The sequence below is a fragment of the Oncorhynchus nerka genome, linkage group LG15, assembly GCF_034236695.1.
Source record: "Oncorhynchus nerka isolate Pitt River linkage group LG15, Oner_Uvic_2.0, whole genome shotgun sequence".
NCBI classification, from domain to species: Eukaryota; Metazoa; Chordata; class Actinopteri; order Salmoniformes; family Salmonidae; genus Oncorhynchus; species Oncorhynchus nerka.
The window spans coordinates 59,040,510-59,060,339 of record NC_088410.1 but is presented as its reverse complement, the minus strand read 5'-3'; the positions used below and the strand labels follow the sequence as shown (position 1 = coordinate 59,060,339).

General features: G+C 42.1%; 2 protein-coding genes across 2 annotated transcripts; both read right to left on the bottom strand.

Moving 5' to 3' along the window:
- Positions 1–2,839: 2,839 nt before the first annotated feature.
- Positions 2,840–11,466, bottom strand: sirt4 (sirtuin 4). The gene is made up of 4 exons (XM_029682912.2): positions 11,377–11,466; positions 5,917–6,407; positions 5,504–5,798; positions 2,840–5,283 (listed from the first exon to the last, which is right to left on the bottom strand). Exons 2-4 carry the CDS (start codon positions 6,405–6,407, stop codon positions 5,131–5,133), a joined length of 939 nt encoding a protein of 312 aa, XP_029538772.1. The 5' UTR covers positions 11,377–11,466; the 3' UTR covers positions 2,840–5,130.
- On the bottom strand, positions 9,486–19,708 carry sxph (saxiphilin). Its single transcript, XM_029682911.2, has 17 exons — positions 19,373–19,708; positions 18,865–19,028; positions 18,613–18,712; positions 18,015–18,191; positions 17,296–17,458; positions 17,152–17,216; positions 16,854–17,011; positions 16,432–16,618; positions 16,164–16,312; positions 15,961–16,051; positions 15,797–15,856; positions 15,535–15,717; positions 13,382–13,529; positions 13,136–13,218; positions 12,766–12,950; positions 12,453–12,639; positions 9,486–12,344 (listed from the first exon to the last, which is right to left on the bottom strand). Exons 1-17 carry the CDS (start codon positions 19,425–19,427, stop codon positions 12,301–12,303), a joined length of 2,199 nt encoding a protein of 732 aa, XP_029538771.1. The 5' UTR covers positions 19,428–19,708; the 3' UTR covers positions 9,486–12,300.
- Positions 19,709–19,830: the final 122 nt, after the last annotated feature.

Below are 19,830 nucleotides of genomic sequence, written 5' to 3'. Positions count from 1 at the left end.
CTGGACGTACTGCCAAATTGCAGCTACTGATAAGTGAGGATTTGTACAGTCAGCCACTTGCATGAACACATAAATTGGTTATTAGAACAGCACATGAATAGAAGACAGAAATTAGTTAAAAGAAAAGTACAAACATTAAAATTCCCCTACATCACATACAATAGTTCCTGTCAAAGGTTGACACACTTACTCATTCAAGGGTTTTTCTTTATTTGGACTATTTTCTACATTGTAGACATGAAGTCATGTAGTAACCAAAAAAGTGTTAAACTAATCAAAATATATTTTGTGCCTTGAATTCTAAATAAATCACAGTGTCACCAGCAAAGCACCATCACACCTCCTCCATGCTTCATGATGGGAGCCACACATGCATTCACCTACTCTGCTTCTCACAAAGTCATGGCGGTTGGAACCAAAATTGTCACATTTGGACTCATCAGACCAAAGGACAGATTTCCACCAGTCTAATGTCCATTGCTCATGTCTCTTGGCCCAAGCAAGTCTCTTCTTCTGATTGGTGTCCTTTAGTAGTGGGTTCTTTGCAGCAATTCGACCATGAAGGCCTGATTCAACTATTCTCCTCTGAACAGTTGAGGTTGAGATGTGTCTGTTACTTGAACTCAGTGAAGCATTTATTTGGCCTTCAATTTCTGAGGCTGGTAACTCGAATGAACATATCCTCTGCAGCAGAGGTAACTCTGGGTCTTCCTTTCCTGCGGCGGTCCTCATGAGAGCCAGTTCCATCATAGCACTTGATGGTTTTTGCGACTGCACTTCTTGAAATGTTCCATATTGACTGACCTTCATGTCTTACAGTAATGATGGACTGTCGTTTCTATTTGATTATTTGAGCTGTTCTTGTCATAATATGGACTTGGTCTTTTTCCAAATAGGGCTATATTCTGTATACCACCGCTACCTTGTCACAACACAACTGATAGTCTCAAACGCATTAAGAAGGAAAGAAATTTCACAAATTTACTTTTAACAAGGCACACCTGTTAATTGAAATGCATTCCAGGTCACTACCTCATAAAGCTGGTTGAGATAATGCCAATAGTGTGCAAAGCTGTCATCACGGCAAAGGGTAGCTAATTTGAAGAATCTCAAATATAAAATATATTTAGATTTGTTTAACACTTTTTTGGTTACTACATGATTTCATGTGTCCAAACTTTTGACTGGTGCTGTATATATATATATATATATATATATATATGTGTTTTGTTTATAAATATATATATTTTTTTTAGCAAGCTAGCATCATCATTTTGTCTGACATGCCAAAAATGCAGCGGTGTTGATTAAATGTTACACTTCGCCGCCACCGGAGAATGACACCTGACTACAGTTTGCATTGTGGGTCTGGCTTCTTCACCTGTGGGATCGTCTGAAAATTTAATTCTGAGTGGGTGTTTGCCCTCCCAGGCCCCCCATGGCTGTGCAGATGTCCAGTCATGTGAAATCCATAGATTAGCTTAATTCATTTAAATTGACTGATTTCCTTATATGAACTGTAACTTAGTAAAATCTTTGCAATTGTTACATGTTGCGTTTATTTTTTTGTTCAGTATAGTTCCCCCGCAAACTTGCTATGCTTGAGTTGGGGCGTTATGCAAACTGACCATGTGTATGTGACCAATAAAATTTGATTTGCAGTCACTGAGCTACAGTGGGGAGCTATCAGGGACGATTCAGGCTTTACTTGCTCATATCAGACAGTTCGGGCAACAGAGATGATGAGGAATAGTCCTTTGTATCGAAGAAAGATATTGTGACACGTGGAATCTGTGCATTCTCTTTGGGATTCTATTGGGCTACCACTCCACCTACTGGTTTGACCAGAGCAGGAGCTTTGCGAATCGCCTAGCTCTGCTACAGGCAGAGATTCAGTCAGTTCTGGATAACTGGACTAAACTTCAGGAAGACTTTCAGCGCAGACTGACTCAGTGTGACCAGATCAACTGTCACCTTACCTTCTGTGGCTCTGTGATTCCAATAGCACTTTGTTGATGGATATTATAGAACATACTATAACATGGATTTACATACGTTGGTTTATTTATTTATTGGAAATGCAAATCCCCCTCATTTGGTAAATGCATTACTGTGGTGTTGACATTACCTAAACCATGTCTGTGCACTGACAAGACTAGATCCCCCACAATATTATTATTAGTAGGCCTACATATCTAAAGCTCATCTTTAAAACTCTAAAATAGTTATTGCACCTATTTTCCATATTGGTGGTTGTCTGTAAAGTATATACTAGTTAGCTAAAGCGATGGATAGGCTAAGTGAAAAGTAGAATAATAACCATTCATTCCTATGGATGACTATTACTTCCAGGGAGGATCAATAAGGCAGGGGTTAACTTCAGAATATTGTCCTGTCAGCCATAGAGTATACAGTGCCTTCAGAAAGTATTCATACCCCTTGACTTATTCCACATTTTGTGGTATTACAGCAGGGGTGTCAAACTCATTCCATATGGAATGCCTAGTGTCTGCTGGTTTTTGTTTTTTTCCTTTCAATTAAGACCTAGACAACGAGGTGAGTGGAGTTCCATACTAATTAGTGACCTTCATTCATCAATCAAGTACAAGGGAGGAATGAAAACCCACAGACCCTCGGCCTTCTGTGGAATGAGTTTGACACGTGTCTTACTGCCTGAAATCAAAATGGATTAAACAGATTTTTTTTCTCACCCATCTAAACACGATACCTCATAATGGCTACCACACTGTGAAAACATGTTTTTAGAAATGTTTGCAAATGTATTTTCATTTCAATGCAGAAATCTAATTTACACAACAAAAATATGAATGCAACATGCAACAATTACAAATACTTTACTGAGTTACAGATCATATAAGGAAATCAGTCAATTGAAATTCATTCATTAGGCCCTAATCTATGGATTTCAATTGACTGGGAATACAGATATGCATATGTTGGTCACAGGTACCTTACATTTTTTTTGAAAAATCAGTCAGTATCTGGTGTGAGCACCATTTGCCTCATGCAGCTGTAACAGTATAGCTTCCGTCCCTCTCCTCGCCCCTACCTGGTCTCGAACCAGGGACCCTCTGCACACATAGCCACCCTCGAAGATTCGTTACTCATCGCTCCACAGCCGTGGCCCTTGCAGAGCAAGGGGAACAACTACTTCAAGGTCTCAGAGCGAGTGACGTCACCCATTGAAATGCTATTAGCAAGCACCCCGCTAACTAGCTAGACATTTCACATCGGTTACAAAGCATGACATATATCTTTTGCATAGAGTTGATCAGGCTGATTGTGGCCTGTGGAATGTTGTCCCACTCTTCAAATGACTGTGGAACACACTGTCATACATGTCCATCCAGAGCATCCCAAACATGCTCAATGGGTGACATGTCTGGTGAGTATGCAGGCCATGGAAGAAATGGAACATTTTCAGCATCCAGGAAACCCAGTGCAAACCCAGTTTCATCAGCTGTCCGGGTGGCTGGTCTAATACGATCCGTCCAGTTGGACGTAGTGCCAAATTCTCTAAAATGACATTGGGGGTGGCTTATGGTAGCTAAATTAACATTAAAATCCTCTGGCAACAGCTCTGATGGACATTCCTGCAGTCAGCCTGCCAATTTGCATGCTCGCTGAAAACTTGAGACATCTGTGGCATTGTGTAGTGTGAGAAAACTGCACATTGTAGAGTGGCCTTTTATTGTCCCCAGTACAAGGTGCACCTGTGTAATGATCATGCTGTTTAATCAGCTTCTTAATATGCCACACCTGTCAGGTGGATGGATTATCTTGGCAAAGGAGAAATGATCACTAACAGAGATGTAAACAAATTTGTGCACAACATTTAAAAAATATAAACTTTTTGTGCTATAAGCTATTCACACCGCTGAATCAATACATGTTAAACTAATCTTTGGCAGGGATTAGGCCTTCAGCTGTGAGTCTTTCTGGGTATGTCTCTAAGAGCTTTGCACACCTGGATTGTATAATATTTGCACATTATAGTTTTAAAAGTAATTTGTCAAGCTCTGTCAAGTTGGTTGTTGATCATTGCTAGACAGCCATTTTAAAGTCTTGCCATAGATTTTCAAGACGATTTAAGTCAAAACTGTAACTAGGCCACTCAGAACTGTAACTAGAACATTCAAAGTCATCTTGGTAAGCAACCAGTGTATAGGTGGCCTTGTATTCTAGGGTATTGTCCTGCTGAAAGGTGAATTTTTCTCAAAGTGTCTGTTGGAAAGCAGACTAAACCAGGTTTTACTCTAGGACTTTGACTGTACTTGGCTCTATTCCGTTTATTTTTATCCTAAAAAAACTCCCTAGTCCTTGCTGATGACAAGCATACCCATAACAGCCACCACCATGCTTGAAAATATGAAGAGTGTGTTGTTGGATTTGTTCCAAACATAATGCTTTGTATTCAGGACATAAAGTAAATTTCTTTGCCACATTTCTTGGCAGTTTTACTTTGTGTTATTGCAAACAGAATGCATATTTTGGAATATTTATATTCTGTACAGGCTTCCTTCTTTTCACTGTCATTTAGGTTACTATTGTGGAGTAACTACAATGCCATTAAACTCTGTATCTGTTTTGGCGTCATGGTGAAATTTCTGAGTGGTTTCCTTCCTCTCTGGCAACTGAGTTAGGAAAGACGCCTGTATCTTTGTAGTTAGTGACTGGGTGTATTGATACACCCTCCAAAGTGTAATTAATAACTTCACCATGCTCAAAGGGATATTCAACGGCTGCTTTTTATTTGACCCATCTACCAATTGGTGCCCTTTGCAAGGCATTGGAAAACTTCCCTGGTGGTTGAATCTGTGTTTGAAATTCACAGCTCGACTGAGGGACCTTACAGATAATTGTATCTGTGGGGTACAGAGATTTGAATACTTTCTAAAGGCACGGTATATGTACAAGCCCATAACACATGATTCCTGGTTACTAGTAGTGTCCATCACTTCAGCCCAATATCCTAAAGCTGATTGCATTGCTGCCAGGTTGACCAAGAGTTAGAATAGTAGAGCCCACTGAATAGTTCTCAAAACAATACAACGGTATCTGTGGATCAGTGACTGAAGTCCTAGTGAGGCCTTCCGTCTGTCTTTGTGGTCAGTGAGGCTGAATGACAGACAATACCTCCCCACAACGAGCACTGACTCTGAACTCTGCCAGGTGGTCGGCCCTGGTAGACCCAATGTTCAAGATGGCTACTGGGATCTTCTGGTCAGCTGCTGCCAGTAGGAATCTGTATCCAGAATACACCTGGAAAATTAGAAGGGATGTGAAACTTCCACATATTGTAAGGCTATTGAGTTGTTTCCTTTGTGTCACAGGGACATGTTTTTATAAGTATACCATATCAGTAAGACAAACATAACAGAATATCACCTGTAACAAACAGTTGACTATATCAACAACATAGCAACACTATCAATTTAAACATTTATGGTAGGTCGTGAACAATTATATATATCATGCCCACCTGCAAAGAAGATCCAGCGACAAGAACCGCATCGGACTCAGCTAGTCTCTCATGTACAAACTGCACTGTCCTTCGGTTCACTGTGTCCCCAAAGAATGTCACCTCTGGCTTCAATATGCCCCCACAATCCTTACATGAAGGCACTCTGAAGTGGAGGACCTGCTCGTCCTCAATGAAGACATCACCATCGGGAGCCACACCTCCTGCCTGTGCACCCCAGCTAGGGTTCAGTGCTTTGAACCGCTTCTGGAGGTCCTCCCTTGGAGACACGGCACCACAGCCCAGACACAACACCCTGAGAGGGACACACACACGCAAAGGTAAAAAGCTGAGTGTTTTGTCTGAGCCAATGTCCTTGAAGAAGAAGTCAGTCTGTATTGTATGTGTGACACAGTACATTTCTACCTCACTACCTGTGTGCGCAGCCGTGCAGTTCAGTCAGTCCTTGATGGCCTGCCTTGGAATGAAGCGCGTCCACATTCTGAGTTACCAGCCAGTGTACCTTTCCCTGCTCCTCCCACTGCTGCAGAGCCAGGTGGGCAGAGTTCGGCTGATGAGAGGAGAACTGTGGCCAGCCCATATAGTTCCTAGCCCAATAGCGCTGACGAGACTTGGCGCTGCGTATATACTCTGCATACTGCATAGGTCGCCTGTCTGTGCGGGCATAGAGACCCACCCCCTCTGAGCGGTAGTCTGGAATGCCAGACTCTGTGGAGAGACCCGCCCCAGTGATGACGAAGAGGCGCGTGGCACGGGACAAGAAGGCCTGTAGCTGCTCCAGGGTGTGGGCATCGATGGTGCTGCTGGCGGGCACAAAGCTCTGGATGCCCTCGGGAACTGATGATGATGCCCGTCTCCCAGGGGCTGCGCAACACAGTGCCAAGGGTCTCCATGGGAACCGCATCTGCATACAGAGTACAGTGTAAGATTGATGCATATAGGTCGATCCACCTCAAAAAGCACTTGAGGATTTCGACCCACTATCTCAGATTGTTCTGAAATAGTTTCTGTAGTTTGTAACAGATACGATTAGCATTCATGAAACATTACACTCCAGTGTTGATTTGGCCTTGTAGTTTAAGTTATTGTCCTGCTGAAAGGTGAATTCATCTCTTAATGTCGTGGGAATCAGATTTAACCAGGTTGTCCTCTAGGATATTGCCTGTGCTTAGCTCCATTCAGTGTTATGCCCACAGTGCTTGATTTGGGACGAAACTGTCCTGAACGCCTTACCGGCACTTCTAATTTTTGGGGAATTGCGTACCAGCTCCTCTATAAAAACAAAGTACCCTATCGCTGGCCCAGATTCACACACCAAGGCAAAACAGGTTGATTAATGCTGAACGAAGTCGGGATCTTCATTGAATAGCAATAGAGAGTCCGCATTAAATTCCTGATTCTGCTTTGTTCAAATGTATTTGCTACTAGTCTGTGTTGACAGTAAACTGTTCCGAGATTGCGCAGATTGAAAATGCGCCAGCCTGAATAGCATGATGTGCTTATCCAAGTTGTCCAATTAGGGTTTGTCAGGTCATGGAAATTAGTTTAATAATTGTTGATACTGTAATTCATGAAAGCACACTTAAATATGATCAATCAATAAAACAACATATCCGCCATTATCGGAATGACCCTTCAGTGTGTGCCAGTGCCGGAGGAGATAGACGACGACATTTCAGCAGCAGGTATAAAATAATGACAGACGAACTAGATCACCATTTAGAAACACAACTTGTAGCAGTTCTCACTAGTTAACTATAGCTAACTAAGCATTCATTTCGTTGTCGCACTGTAGAGCCTGAAGAAATCTGCACCGTTAGAAAGCTGGGATTTACCTCTATTAAACAGTAGCCATGTAACGTTAATTGCGATAATGTTAAAAAATATTCTAAGAATAGCCTAATTGACATAACTTGCTGTGCATAGACCTCCCCTGAAACGTTAATATTTCAGCCTTATATATGAACATGTCTAGTTAGATTCAGTACCAGTCAAAAGTTTGGACACACCTACTCTTTCAAGGGTTTTTCTTTATTTAGACTATTTTCTACATTGTATAATAATAGTGAAGACATCAACACTATGGAATAACACATATGGAATCATGTAGTAACCAACAAAGTGTTAAACAAATCTAAATATATTTTATATTTGAGATTCTTCAAAGTAGCCACCCTTTGCCTTGCTAACAGCTTTGCCCACTATTGGCATTATCTCAAACAGCTTCATGAGGTAGTCACCAGGAATGCATTTCAATTAACAGGTGTGCCTTGTTAAAAGTAAATGTGTGGATTTTTTTCATTCGTAATGCGTTTGAGAAGATAGCCCTATTTGGTGAAAGACCAAGTCCATATTATGGCAAGAACAGCTCAAATAAGCAAAGAGAAATGACAGTCCATCATTACTCTAAGGCATGAAAGTCAGTCAAAACTGAACATTTCAAGAACTTTTAAGCGCTATGATGAAACTGGCTCTCATGAAGACCGCCACAGGAAAGGAAGACCTAGAGTTACCTCTGCTGCAGACGACATGTTTATTAGAAATAACTGCACCTCAGCAGTTACTTGAACTCTGCTTTACAGAGTTCAAGTAAGTCACATCTCAACATCTACTGTTCAGAGGAGAGTGAATCAGGCCTTCATGGTTGAATTGCTGCAAAGAAACCACTACTAAAGGACACCAATAATAAGAGACTTGCTTGGGCCAAGAAACATAAGCAATGGACATGGGTGGAAATCTGTCCTTTGGTCTGATGAGTCCAAATGAGATTTTTGGTTCCAACCGCTGTGTCTTTGTGAGACGCAGAGTAGGTGAATGGATGATCTCTGCATGTGTGGTTCTGACCGTGAAGCATGGAGGAGGTGGTGTGGGTGTGCTTTGCTGGTGACACTGTCTGTGATATATTTAGAACTTAAGGCACACTTAACCAGCATGGCCACCACAGCATTCTGCAGTGATATGCCATCCCATCTTGTTTGCGCTTAGTGGGACAATAATTTGTTTTTCTTCAGGACAATGACCCAAAACACACCTCCAGGCTGTGTAATGGCTATTTGACCAAGAAGAGTGATGGAGGGCTGCATCAGGTGACCTGGCCTCCACAATCACCCGACCTCAACCCAATTGAGATGGTTTGGGATGAGTTGGCCTGCAGAGTAAAGGAAAAGCAGCCAACAAGTGCTAAGCATATGTGGGAATTCCTTGATGGTTGGAAAAGCATTCCTCATGAAGCTGCTTGAGAGAATGCCAAGTGTGCAAAGCTGTCATCAAGGCAAAGGGTGGCTAATTTGAAGAATCTAACATACACTTTTTGGGTTGTCTTCACTATTATTCTACAATGTAGAAAATAGTACAAATAATATGCTATGCTTGAAAATATGGAGTGGTACTCAGTAATGTATTGTATTAGATTTGCCGCAAAGATAACACTTTCTATTCAGAACAAAAAGTACATTTTTGGCCATTTTTTTTGCATTAAAGTATTACTTCAGTGCCTTGTTGCAAACAGGATGCATGTTTTCTGTACAAGCTTCCTTTTCACTCTGTCAATTAGGTTAGTATAGTGGAGTAACTAAAATGTTGTTGACCCATTCCCAGTTATCTACTATCACAGCCATTAAATTCTGTTTTAAAGTCACCATTGGCCTCATGGAGAAATCCCTGAGCGGTTTCCTTCCTCTCCAGCAGTATGAACACCTGTATCTTTGTAGTGACTTGGTGTATTGATGCACAATCCATCTTTGTGAGGCATTGGAAAACCTCCCTGGTCTTTGCGGTTGAATCTGTGTTTAAAATGCACTGCTCGACTGAGGGACCTTACAGATAATTGTATTTGTGGGGTACAGAGATGATGTAGTCATTCAAAAAATCATGTTGAAACACTTTTGCACACAGTGTGAGTCCATGCAACTTATGTGACTTGTTAAACTCATTTTTACTTCTGAACTTATTTAGGTTTGCCATAACAAAAGGGTTTGAATACTTGAGTCAAAACATTTTAATTTATTAATTTTCTTAAAACAATTGCACTTTGACATTATGGAGTATTCTGTGTAGGCCAGTGACAAACATATACATTTAATCCATTTTAAATTCAGACACTAACAACAAAATGTGGAAAAAGTATAGGGGTGTGAATAATTTCTGAAGGCACTGTATTCTGAAATAACATTTTTCACATTAATGTATTCATGTTTGATTAATTTAGACATTGTTTGGAACAATATACAATTTCCAGTGGGCTCTCTGCTACTTGAAAAAACTAAACGATATACATAGAAAATAACATGTATAGGTCATTAACCAATCACAGCCCTCCTGTAGGATTGCCCATTCAACAAATCACCAGCAGAGGGAGTTCCCTTTGAATCCATGCCCTGTGTTGGTGGTGCTCATAACATTTATCGTAACTTTAAAATGAGCAGGGAACCCTGTCTTGAAATGTGATGTATTTTTAGATCAATATTAATAGCTTTAAAATTAAATGCATGTGTAAAATTGTATTCCAGAATGTAGCGATACTCCATGTTTTAAACCACACTAAGGAGTACAATGACACCACGGTGTTGTCTGTATCATGTACGGTTCACGGATCATTGGGCATGTATAGGTGGGGGAGGGGTGAAGGAAGAAGTACTATATTTATTGAATATCTGAATCCTATTTATTAAAATGGCCAATTTGCGTGCAATAAATTCGCTTAATTTCGCATAGATCAAATTAAAATGTCAACAAAATAATATAACGTGTTTCAACCACAAACGATTTAAGAACAATCTGAGATCGCGGGTGTCATAGCTTGCTGCAGTGACATGGAACGACTGTTGCATGCTGTTGTTTTCTTATACACTTATCAAAAAGGAACCTGTTGGGATCAAGTGTTTCACTGGGTAATAAACTCCATGGTTGTCACGTTCACTTGTGGGGTTGATTTGGCCCACAATGTAAAGCAAAACTGTAGTCACGTGTCATACTCAGTGGGCGCGAAGTGTTACATTCATTCAACACGGCGGCACTTTTGGCATGTCAGACAAAATTATGACTCGAGTTCGCTCAACAGATATGACATTGATTTCAGCGTTTGCCAATAGTCTTAGTCTCATAGTGAGGAGCCTTTAAAAAGTACCTAGCTTCATAAAAATATTTTTGGGGAATTCTGTAATGTATTGGAATAAAATCACAACTATAAAACTAGCTAGCCAGCTATGGGTAACTGTTAGCTTGCTAGGTACATTAATTGCTTTAGGTTGGTTGTTTATTAGCGCAACTTCAAGATTTCCATAAAGGAAAATTGAGTGTACCAAGCGAGAGATGATCAAAGACGCAGATGTGACGATGTAACATTTCATTCAATGGCTGAGGGTATAGGACGGTCTACTACTAATCTCATCTGTTGATGGGAGAATCTCCATTCCTTCTCAAAACTCATTGGAAGAAAAGGTCAGAAAGGCGGGACCTCTGGCTCTCTCATCCAATGGGTTTCGAGAAGGAGGTAACGAGGAGAGAGAGGACGCGAGCTGTAAATTATTTAGATTTCTCTTATGTCAATTCAAGAAAACATGGACATGCCCTGATGCCTCCTCGCAAGCTTGTCACATCTTTTATTAAAAATAATATAATTATGGTCACCAAGCAATAATTATATGTATCTAGCTTTATCTGACACAGTCATTGTTCATTTAGTCTTTTACGGTATTCGACTTTTTGTCAAGGCTGATTTGTGTATGTTTACAAGTTCTGGCTCATCATTTGAACTCCTGTCATCAGTAACAAGGTTACGTGGAGTAAATACGATAAAGAAGCATAGAACCACAAAAAAAAGGCATGAATTAGACATTGTAAGTAGTAATACAATTCAGCGTCATGTAACGTACCTTACAATGGCACGAGGTACACGTTTGATTGAATAAACAGCGGACAATGTAGCAGGCAGCCAACTCTTACGAAAAAGAGCGACAGGAAATACCAGTGTAAGGAAGAACGGCAACCGCCGCTATGCACGCTGGGACTTGTAGTCCGGTGGAATTTACCAAGGTACTAACGTTCATAGCTCAGTGTGTGGTACACAAGGGGGTTCACAAACTTTGTTTGCGTCGGGGACCCATTTCGTGTCAGCAAATGCATCAGTCGCTCTCATCAGAATACAACTCCTACTGTAGACGGCATTAAAAATAGCATACAAGCAGTTTTACGTTGACTAAAACAGTGCATGTCCAGACCTTGGCAATACCATACCGTTTTAAAGCTAATTTCTTGCAATTCTACACATTTTGCAATATTAAAATAATGCACTGTGTTCAAAACCAAATTTTTGGGGAAAAGAAGAAGAATTCTGTTGAACAAGATCATTGATGGAGTATTGTGAAGACCAATCTGTGAGCCTCACAGGCCCATGTTGTGCATATAAGGGCTAAGAACATGAATATGACATTGTATTGTAACTTCAACTTTTTCCACAGATCCCTTGTCCAAAATCCTTTTAATTTGTTGTTGCTAGTAATTTTTCTAAAATTAAATTAAAATATTTGTTTTAATATTTAGAGATTTTGCTACAGACCCTACTTTTGGAACCCCTGCACACATTACCAAATGTTTGAAAAATGACACATTGCTGAAAAGAAACAGAAGCTTTCATTGAAATGTATCTGACAACTCTATATATATTTTTAACATTCAGGCGGGTGTGGACTGAGGAATTACAAGAAACAATATTAAATTTTGGCAAACATTTTGACATTTTGGTTAGGGCCTCCACAATAGGTCAATGTGAAACATGTGATTTCTCTTCTCTCTGTTGCTCAAAATATGCTGCACACGTCCTGATTGCAAAATTCCAAGATGTCTGTCAGAGAGAAAATTAATACATACATTGGCTACTTTATAGTCAATAACATTTCAACAGTACACAGTTTCAGTATAAACATGCACATGATAAAGTATCAATTTCCACCTGAGTGTGTGCAGTTGAAGACAGTCTCTGCTAGTCTGTAGAACTCATCTCCAAGTATGGTGCGGTAGTCCAGGTGACTGGTGTGGATGAGGCACTGAGTGGCGTCTTTAAACAGCAGATCACTCTCTCCATACTGCTGGGACTGAAACAGACGGAATTCTGTGTCTGGGTTGGATGCCAGAGTCTCCTTCAAGGGATGGGAACATTTGGAATGGCTTGTTAGAAGAAGAAAAAAATAGTATGAAATGAATACAGTGTTGCCAGAATAATTAGGTTGGTTTAGATTCCTGTTTGTCTGACTCCGCAGTCTCACCTGTGACTTCATGAGGAAGTCGTAGACGCGAGAAGTGAGCACAGGTCTTGTCATGATGATGTTGGGTGGGATGGCTCCTAGGTTACAGTTCTCCCATTCAGATAAAGGTTCCCGCCGGCCATCCCCACACAAAAGCTCAAAGTCCCAGGACAGCCACCCATCCGCCCACCCACTGGGGCTCAGACCTGGAGCACAACACAAAAAAACTAAATGTAATATCAAAAGTATCACAAACCAAATGAGGAAAAACAAGAACATTATTATAACCTGTAACTGTTTGCCTGAACATATACCATTATTACTTCATGGTGTGTGAATGTGGTGGCCATATGTAGCCTAACTATGTATAAGAGTTGTATGAGGTTCTCACTGAGGATGTTGCTCTCTAGATTGTGCTGCTCAACAAAGGCCACATCTCCATAGCTCTTCCCACTGGCATCTCCTACCAGGCACCTGCACAAATAACCATGGGGGAAACGTCATAACAATCACAACAAATCTTTCACATTGCCAGGTTTCTGTAAAGCACTGTGACAACTTGATGTAAGATTGAATGACTGCATTTTTTATCCATGAACAATGAATAAGAACATGCTACAAGAGAGCCACCACTCACCTCAAAGCCCCCATGTTGCCGTAGTAACGCTCGTTGTGGTTGTCTGCACAGCGTTTGGTGGCAGCCTCCCCAGTGCCCCCCATACACACTTTACAGAGGTTTCCCTGAGAACCAGGGAGACAGCCCTTCCAGAACACCTCGTTGTACACTAGAAGAGATGAGCAGAATACACATCCTCACCAAATATCAGCCTATTTTGCTGTAAGAATTTTGGGTCATTTCATGTTGTAGTCTACACGAGGATAAAATTGTGAATTGCAGTATACCCGAGCTAGTTATCTGCATACTAGTACACACACACACACAATATAAACGCAACAATTTAAACGATTTACAGTTAATATAAGGAAATCAGTCAATTGAAATAAATTCATTAGGCCCTACACTATGGATTTCACATGATTGAGCAGGGAAGCGGCCATGGGTGGGCCTAGGAGGACATAGGCCCACCCACTTGGGAGTCAGGCCCAGATTTGGTACCCTTCTCCAGACCGGTGCATTGACCCAATCCTGTCTCGGGGCTCTACAGACAATTCCTTCGACCTCATGGCTTGGTTTTTGCTGACATGCACTGTCAACTGTGGGACCTTATATACACTACTGGTCAAACGTTTTAGAACATCAACTCATTCAAGGGTTTTTCTTTATTTGTACTATTTTCTACATTGTAGAATAATAGTGAAGCCATCAAAACTATGAAATAACACATATGGGATTATGTAGTAAATTTAGTAAACAAAGCGAAACAAATCTAAATATATTTTGATCAAATATCAAATAGCCACCCTTTGCCTTGATGACAGCTTTAAACACTCTTGGCATTCTCTCAAAAAGCTTCACCAACAGTCTTGATGGATTTGCCACATATGCTGAGCACTTGCTGGCCCGCTTTTCCTTCACTCTGCAGTCTGACTCAATTTGGTTGAGGTCGGTGGATTGTGGAGGCCAGGTCATCTGATGCAGCACTCCATCACTCTCTTTCTTGGTAAAATAGCCCTAACACAGCCTGGAGGTGTGTTGGGTCATTGTCCTGTTGAAAAACAAATGACTGTCCCACTACGCCCAAACCAGATGGGATGGTGTATTGCTGCAGAATGCTGTGGTAGCCATGCTGGTTTAGTGTGCCTTGAATTCTAAATGAAATCAATCACAGACAGTGTCATCAGCAAAGCACCCCCATAACATAACACCTCCTCCTCCATGCTTTATGGTGGAAATACACATGCAGAGATCCGTTCAACTACTCTGCATTGGAACCAAAAATCCCAAATTTGGACTCATCAGGCCAAAGGACAGATTTCCACCGGTCGTATTTCTTGGCCCAAGCAAGGAGATTCTTCTTATTTGTGTCCTAATGGTTTCTTTGCATCAATTTGACTATGAAGGTCTGATTCACACAGTCTCCTCTGAACAGTTGAGAAGTGTCTGTTACTTGAACTCTGTGAAACATCTATTTGGGCTGCAATCTGAAGTGCAGTTATTCTAATGAACTTATCCTCTGCATTAGAGATAACTCTGGGTCTTCCTTTCCTGTGGCGGTCCTCATGAGAGCCAGTTTCATCATAGCTCTTGATGATTCTTTGCGACTGCACTTGAAGTAACATTCAAAGCTCTTGAAATTGTTCGTATTAACTGACCTTCGTGTCTTAAGAGGAATGATGGACTGTCGTTTCTCTTTGCTCTTTGCTTAGTCTTTTACCAAATAGGGCCATCTTTTGTATACTACCCCTACCTTGTAACAACACAAATGATTAGCTCAAATGCATGAAGGAAATACATTCCACAAATTCACTTTTAACAAGGCACACCTGTTAATTGAAATGCATTCCAGGTGACTGCCTCATGAAGCTGGTTGAGATAATGCCAAGAGTGTGCAAAGCTATCATCAATGCAAAGGGTGGCTACTTGGAAGAATCTCAAATAAACAAATCAAAATATATTTTACAACACTTTTTTGGTTACTACATGATTCCTTATGTGTTATTTCATAGTTTTGATGTTTTCACTATTATTATACAATGTAGAAAATAGTCAAAATAAAGAAAAAGCCTTGAATGAGTAGGTGTGTCCAAACTTTTGACTGGTACATACATATAAATATAAAACACACACACACAGGAAAGGGAGATGCAACTGTCAGGCAGGAATGGTACCTTGGTTTGGTTCGCAGGGAGAGGTGTTGTTGTGTTCCAGGCTGAGGGTGTGTCTAAAGGGCAGAAGCCAGCCTGCAGGGCTGTACATGTGGCCGTGGCAGGAGCGCCTGCCCCCAAAGTTCCCAAAGAACACACCCCTGGTGGAGCGCTTCACGACCGCCACACCAACGACGGACGGCAACACTGTGGGGACACAAGGAGCGGCTTAGAATAAAATCAGGTACATTTACAGATGAATGGACTTCCCTTCTGTTCAACTCACCATCAGTCTCTAAATGGCCTGCTTTTTCAGCTCCTCCCTCAGCCGGTACGCACGTCTTCCCTGAGAGAAGCGGAGAGAGAAAGAGTCGACGACAGACACTGACTGCAGTGAGCGTCCATGATAAATAACTTGTTCCGTAACCATTACATCATTATCAGGCATACCATAATACTCTGTTACCACGGGGACAAGGCCACATTTCCCAGCGATGAATGCGTGTGTGGCGTCCAGCGAGACCGCATCCACCTCATCTCTCTGTGACAACACAGTAAGTGGAGATCAAGATGTAGGGCTGCATAGAATGACAGTAGGTTATGGATAGGGTTATGATTTTCCACACCCTGTAGTTTTATCTTAGTCTGCTTACCTTAATCTTCTCGACACAGTCGCTCATGGAGATGGCTCTAACACACACCAATGGGTCTGACTTAATGCTGAGAGCCCACTGCTCACATTTCTTCTGTTCTGCATGGCTAATGCAGCACCAACGCACAACACTGTCCTCCAATGAGCTTCCTATAGATACACAACAGAAGAAAAAATATTTAGTTATGATGCATAATGTTAGCAGCAAATTAGTTTTCCCAATGAGCAGCCTACACACACCCCCACTGCCCATGTGAGTAGGTAGGCACCTTCGTGTCCAAGGCCTTTGAGGAGAGCCACATAGTCCAGCCCCAGCACCTGACTGATGTCCTTGTTATCCTCTAGAATGGACAGCTTCTCTGTGACATCCTTGAAGAGCAGATCAGCGGCGCCGAACGGAGCAGAGTTAAAGAGCTGGAAACGTTGCCTCTCTCGACCCCGCCGGCCAAACGCCATCTGATTAGGAAATCCATCGGACATTTTCTCAGCAACAAAAATACAAACAAGGGACATACTATAGATGACACATACAGGTGGATGGATACAAATGTGATATACACTGATGTCAAATACAGTGGACACGCTTTCTCTTGCAAACCCAACCCTGTTTCACAAGTGGTCATCCTGAAGCCCTAGACAAGTCCCACATCTGCTGCTTCTAGAAGTGGTTGAAGACAGAATGGGTTACTACCTGTGCTGCCGCCAGGAACTTGCGTGCGATCTTACGAACACTGAGTCGAGTGACCATTCCCTGTCCTGGTCCCCTTCCCAGGTTGCAGCTCCCATAGTGGCTTAGTGGCGCACGGGTACCATCAGTACACAGCAGTTGGTAATCCTCCCTCTCACTCTCTGGAAGAGAAAAAAAACAGGGATAGAGATAGAGCGGAGGGGGATGTTTCAACAGCTATTTGACTAGTCTTGAGAAAGAACTCTGAAGTACTTGAATGGTAGTTGTGTATTGTTCCAGAATATCTATATTTTTTGTGTACCTTCAATACCCTCCAGGGCTGTATGGTCCACAAAAGCAACATCCCCTGCCCCAGTCTTGAGACACCTGATAGACAACGAGAATCATTTTTAAATGACCACATCATTATCATTGTGTCTGTCCTGATATGACCCTCCCATCTGACCTGAGCGCCCCCTGGCTGTTGTAGAAAGGTTCGCCATGTGCCGTCTCACAGTGGAAGTTGCGCTGGGCGATGTAGGACTTCTGACCCTGACACAGGGTACACAGGACGGGTGCTATGGCAGCCGCCCCAGGAACACAACTGGCATTGAAGAAGGCACTGACCGCTGCCAAAGAGAAGAGTGGGGATAGAGACCATTCCTTTGTAGCGGAGGTGATTTGGAATCACGCTCTCGTGATAAGTTAGGCCTGCCTGAGACTTGGAAGCCCTATTGTCAGCCTCTGACCTTGAGCATGTCCTCTAAGAAGTTGGATTAGCGAGCGGGAGTCCCGGGTTCTAATGCCACCAGAAACACCAGCGTTTCCTAAACTCTGTCCTGGGGACCCCAAGGGGTGCACATTTTGGTTTTTGCCCTAACACTACACAGCTGATTTAAATAATGAACTAGTCATCAAAATAAAATGTGTGCCCCTTGGGGTCCCCAGGACTGAGTTTTGGAAACGCAGTTTAAAATGTAACAAACTCTCGTGGACAGATTCTCATGGACAGATGAAACGGCGAGAACTTGTCAAGGCTCACTTCCTTTTCTTCCGAAGTGAGCAATTGTTAACGGCATCCCCCAGAAGTAAAACAGAAAATGACAATCTTTTGGGTAACCGGGATTACACTTAATAAAATTATGATTCAACAATTTGGATGGATATGTCGGTCTATGTTCTTACCCTGACTGAGTGGCTGCTCCTCTGCCCAGGTCAGGTAGTTGCGGGACAGCAGGAAGCCCAAGGGTAGACTCCAGCCTGCCGTCCAGCGGGCCCCAGTATGACAGCTTCTCTGGCCCTGCAGGGAGCGCACATCCAGGGTGCGGTTCCTCACCACCGCCACCGACAGAATACAGCCTCCTGGGCAAACAGGTGACAGACATGCAATAAACTGGACACAGGCACACAAAATGTCATAAACAAAATTAGAAACTGGGTGGTTCGAACCCTGAATGCTGATTGGATGAAAGCTGTGCTATATCAAACCGTATATCACAGGTATGACAAAACATTTATTTTTACTGCTCTAATTACATTGGTAACCAGTTTATAATAGCAATACGGCACCTTCGAGAGTTTGTGGTGTATGGACAATATACCACAGCTAAGGGCTGTATATCCAGGTACTCCGCGTTGCGTCGTGCATAAGAACTGCCCTTAGCCGTGGTATAGTGGCCATATACCACACCTCCTCGTACCTTATTGCTTAAATGTTTCCCGTACACAGATTGCGCCTAGTTCTGGACTAAAAGGATCCAAATCTTAAGTGTCGTTAACCAACCGTCACTGTAGATCTCCTTGGCAATGGCAGTGAGGCCAAACTGCTTCACTGCAGTGTAGACTTCCCCTGCATCCAATGTTACTATGTCAGCACGGTTAGCCTGGAGGAAAAGCATCAGATACAGTTGGCTATGAAGGAGCATCTGTATGGTAAACCTGCCCTGTCTGAAATCAGTATCAGCATTAACAACATGAGTGGTTAGGGCAAATAGTGAGTCTTTCTGGTATCTGGAGAGAGCAGGTATTTTCTGACCCTGATCTTGTTGATGCAGTCGGTGGTGCTGAAGGCAAGGACACAGGAGAGCCTTGCGAATGCTGCCACAGCAGCAGGAGGCAACACTGCCACCAGGGCCTTGGCCAGCTCAGCACACTTCTTCTGCTCCTGCTCAGACACCGTGCACCAGCGTATCTTCTTACCTAAAACAAAAGGGAAATAAAACTGGGGTTAAGGATAGTAATATTAGGACCTAAGAAATAGCAGCAATATTAACCTGCATGCATAACTCACTATTTCCTTTCCAATGGGAAATAAATAAACAACTGCTGTAGAGGGAGAATACATTGTTACAATACTGTATAAGATTAATTAAAATGTATAGGACCACAACATTTTCAGAACAATCCCTGAAATGAGGTGAAACCACAAAAGCAAGAATATATTTGAAAAAGGCAACATTATCCAGCAAGGCTAACCAAACGATTAACAATTGGAATTTTGAGTACCTCCACCCAAAACTAAACTAGATTAGATGAACACTTACCCCAACTATAGTGAAGGCAGATGAAAATTATTAGAATGGCATGCATTGCCCTCATTTTGGTCTCTGAAAAGGACTGAAGAGCTGAACAAACCAAACGCAGTTTACTTTACGCAGCGAGGTTGGTGGACCCCTTCCAATTCGTCCTGAAATACGTCTTCATAATTCAACATGATTTCTTATTACTACAGGCGACCTAAAGAAATCAAACTATTGTGCAAGCGTAGAACTTCCGAAATAGCCAAAAAATAGGGGATTCTGCGCCACTGCTCTGCGCGCATCTGGAAAATATTTCCATGTAACGTCACGCGGACGACCCGCATCCAAGCACTTTTACGCGTTTGAGATCTGTAGAACAGTTGCCAGTATCTCACACCTCCAGTTTGTTTGGCTAATCGCGGTGAACACATTGAATGCATGATTATGTAATAATAAAAAATCGAGTGTTATATTTATTTTGG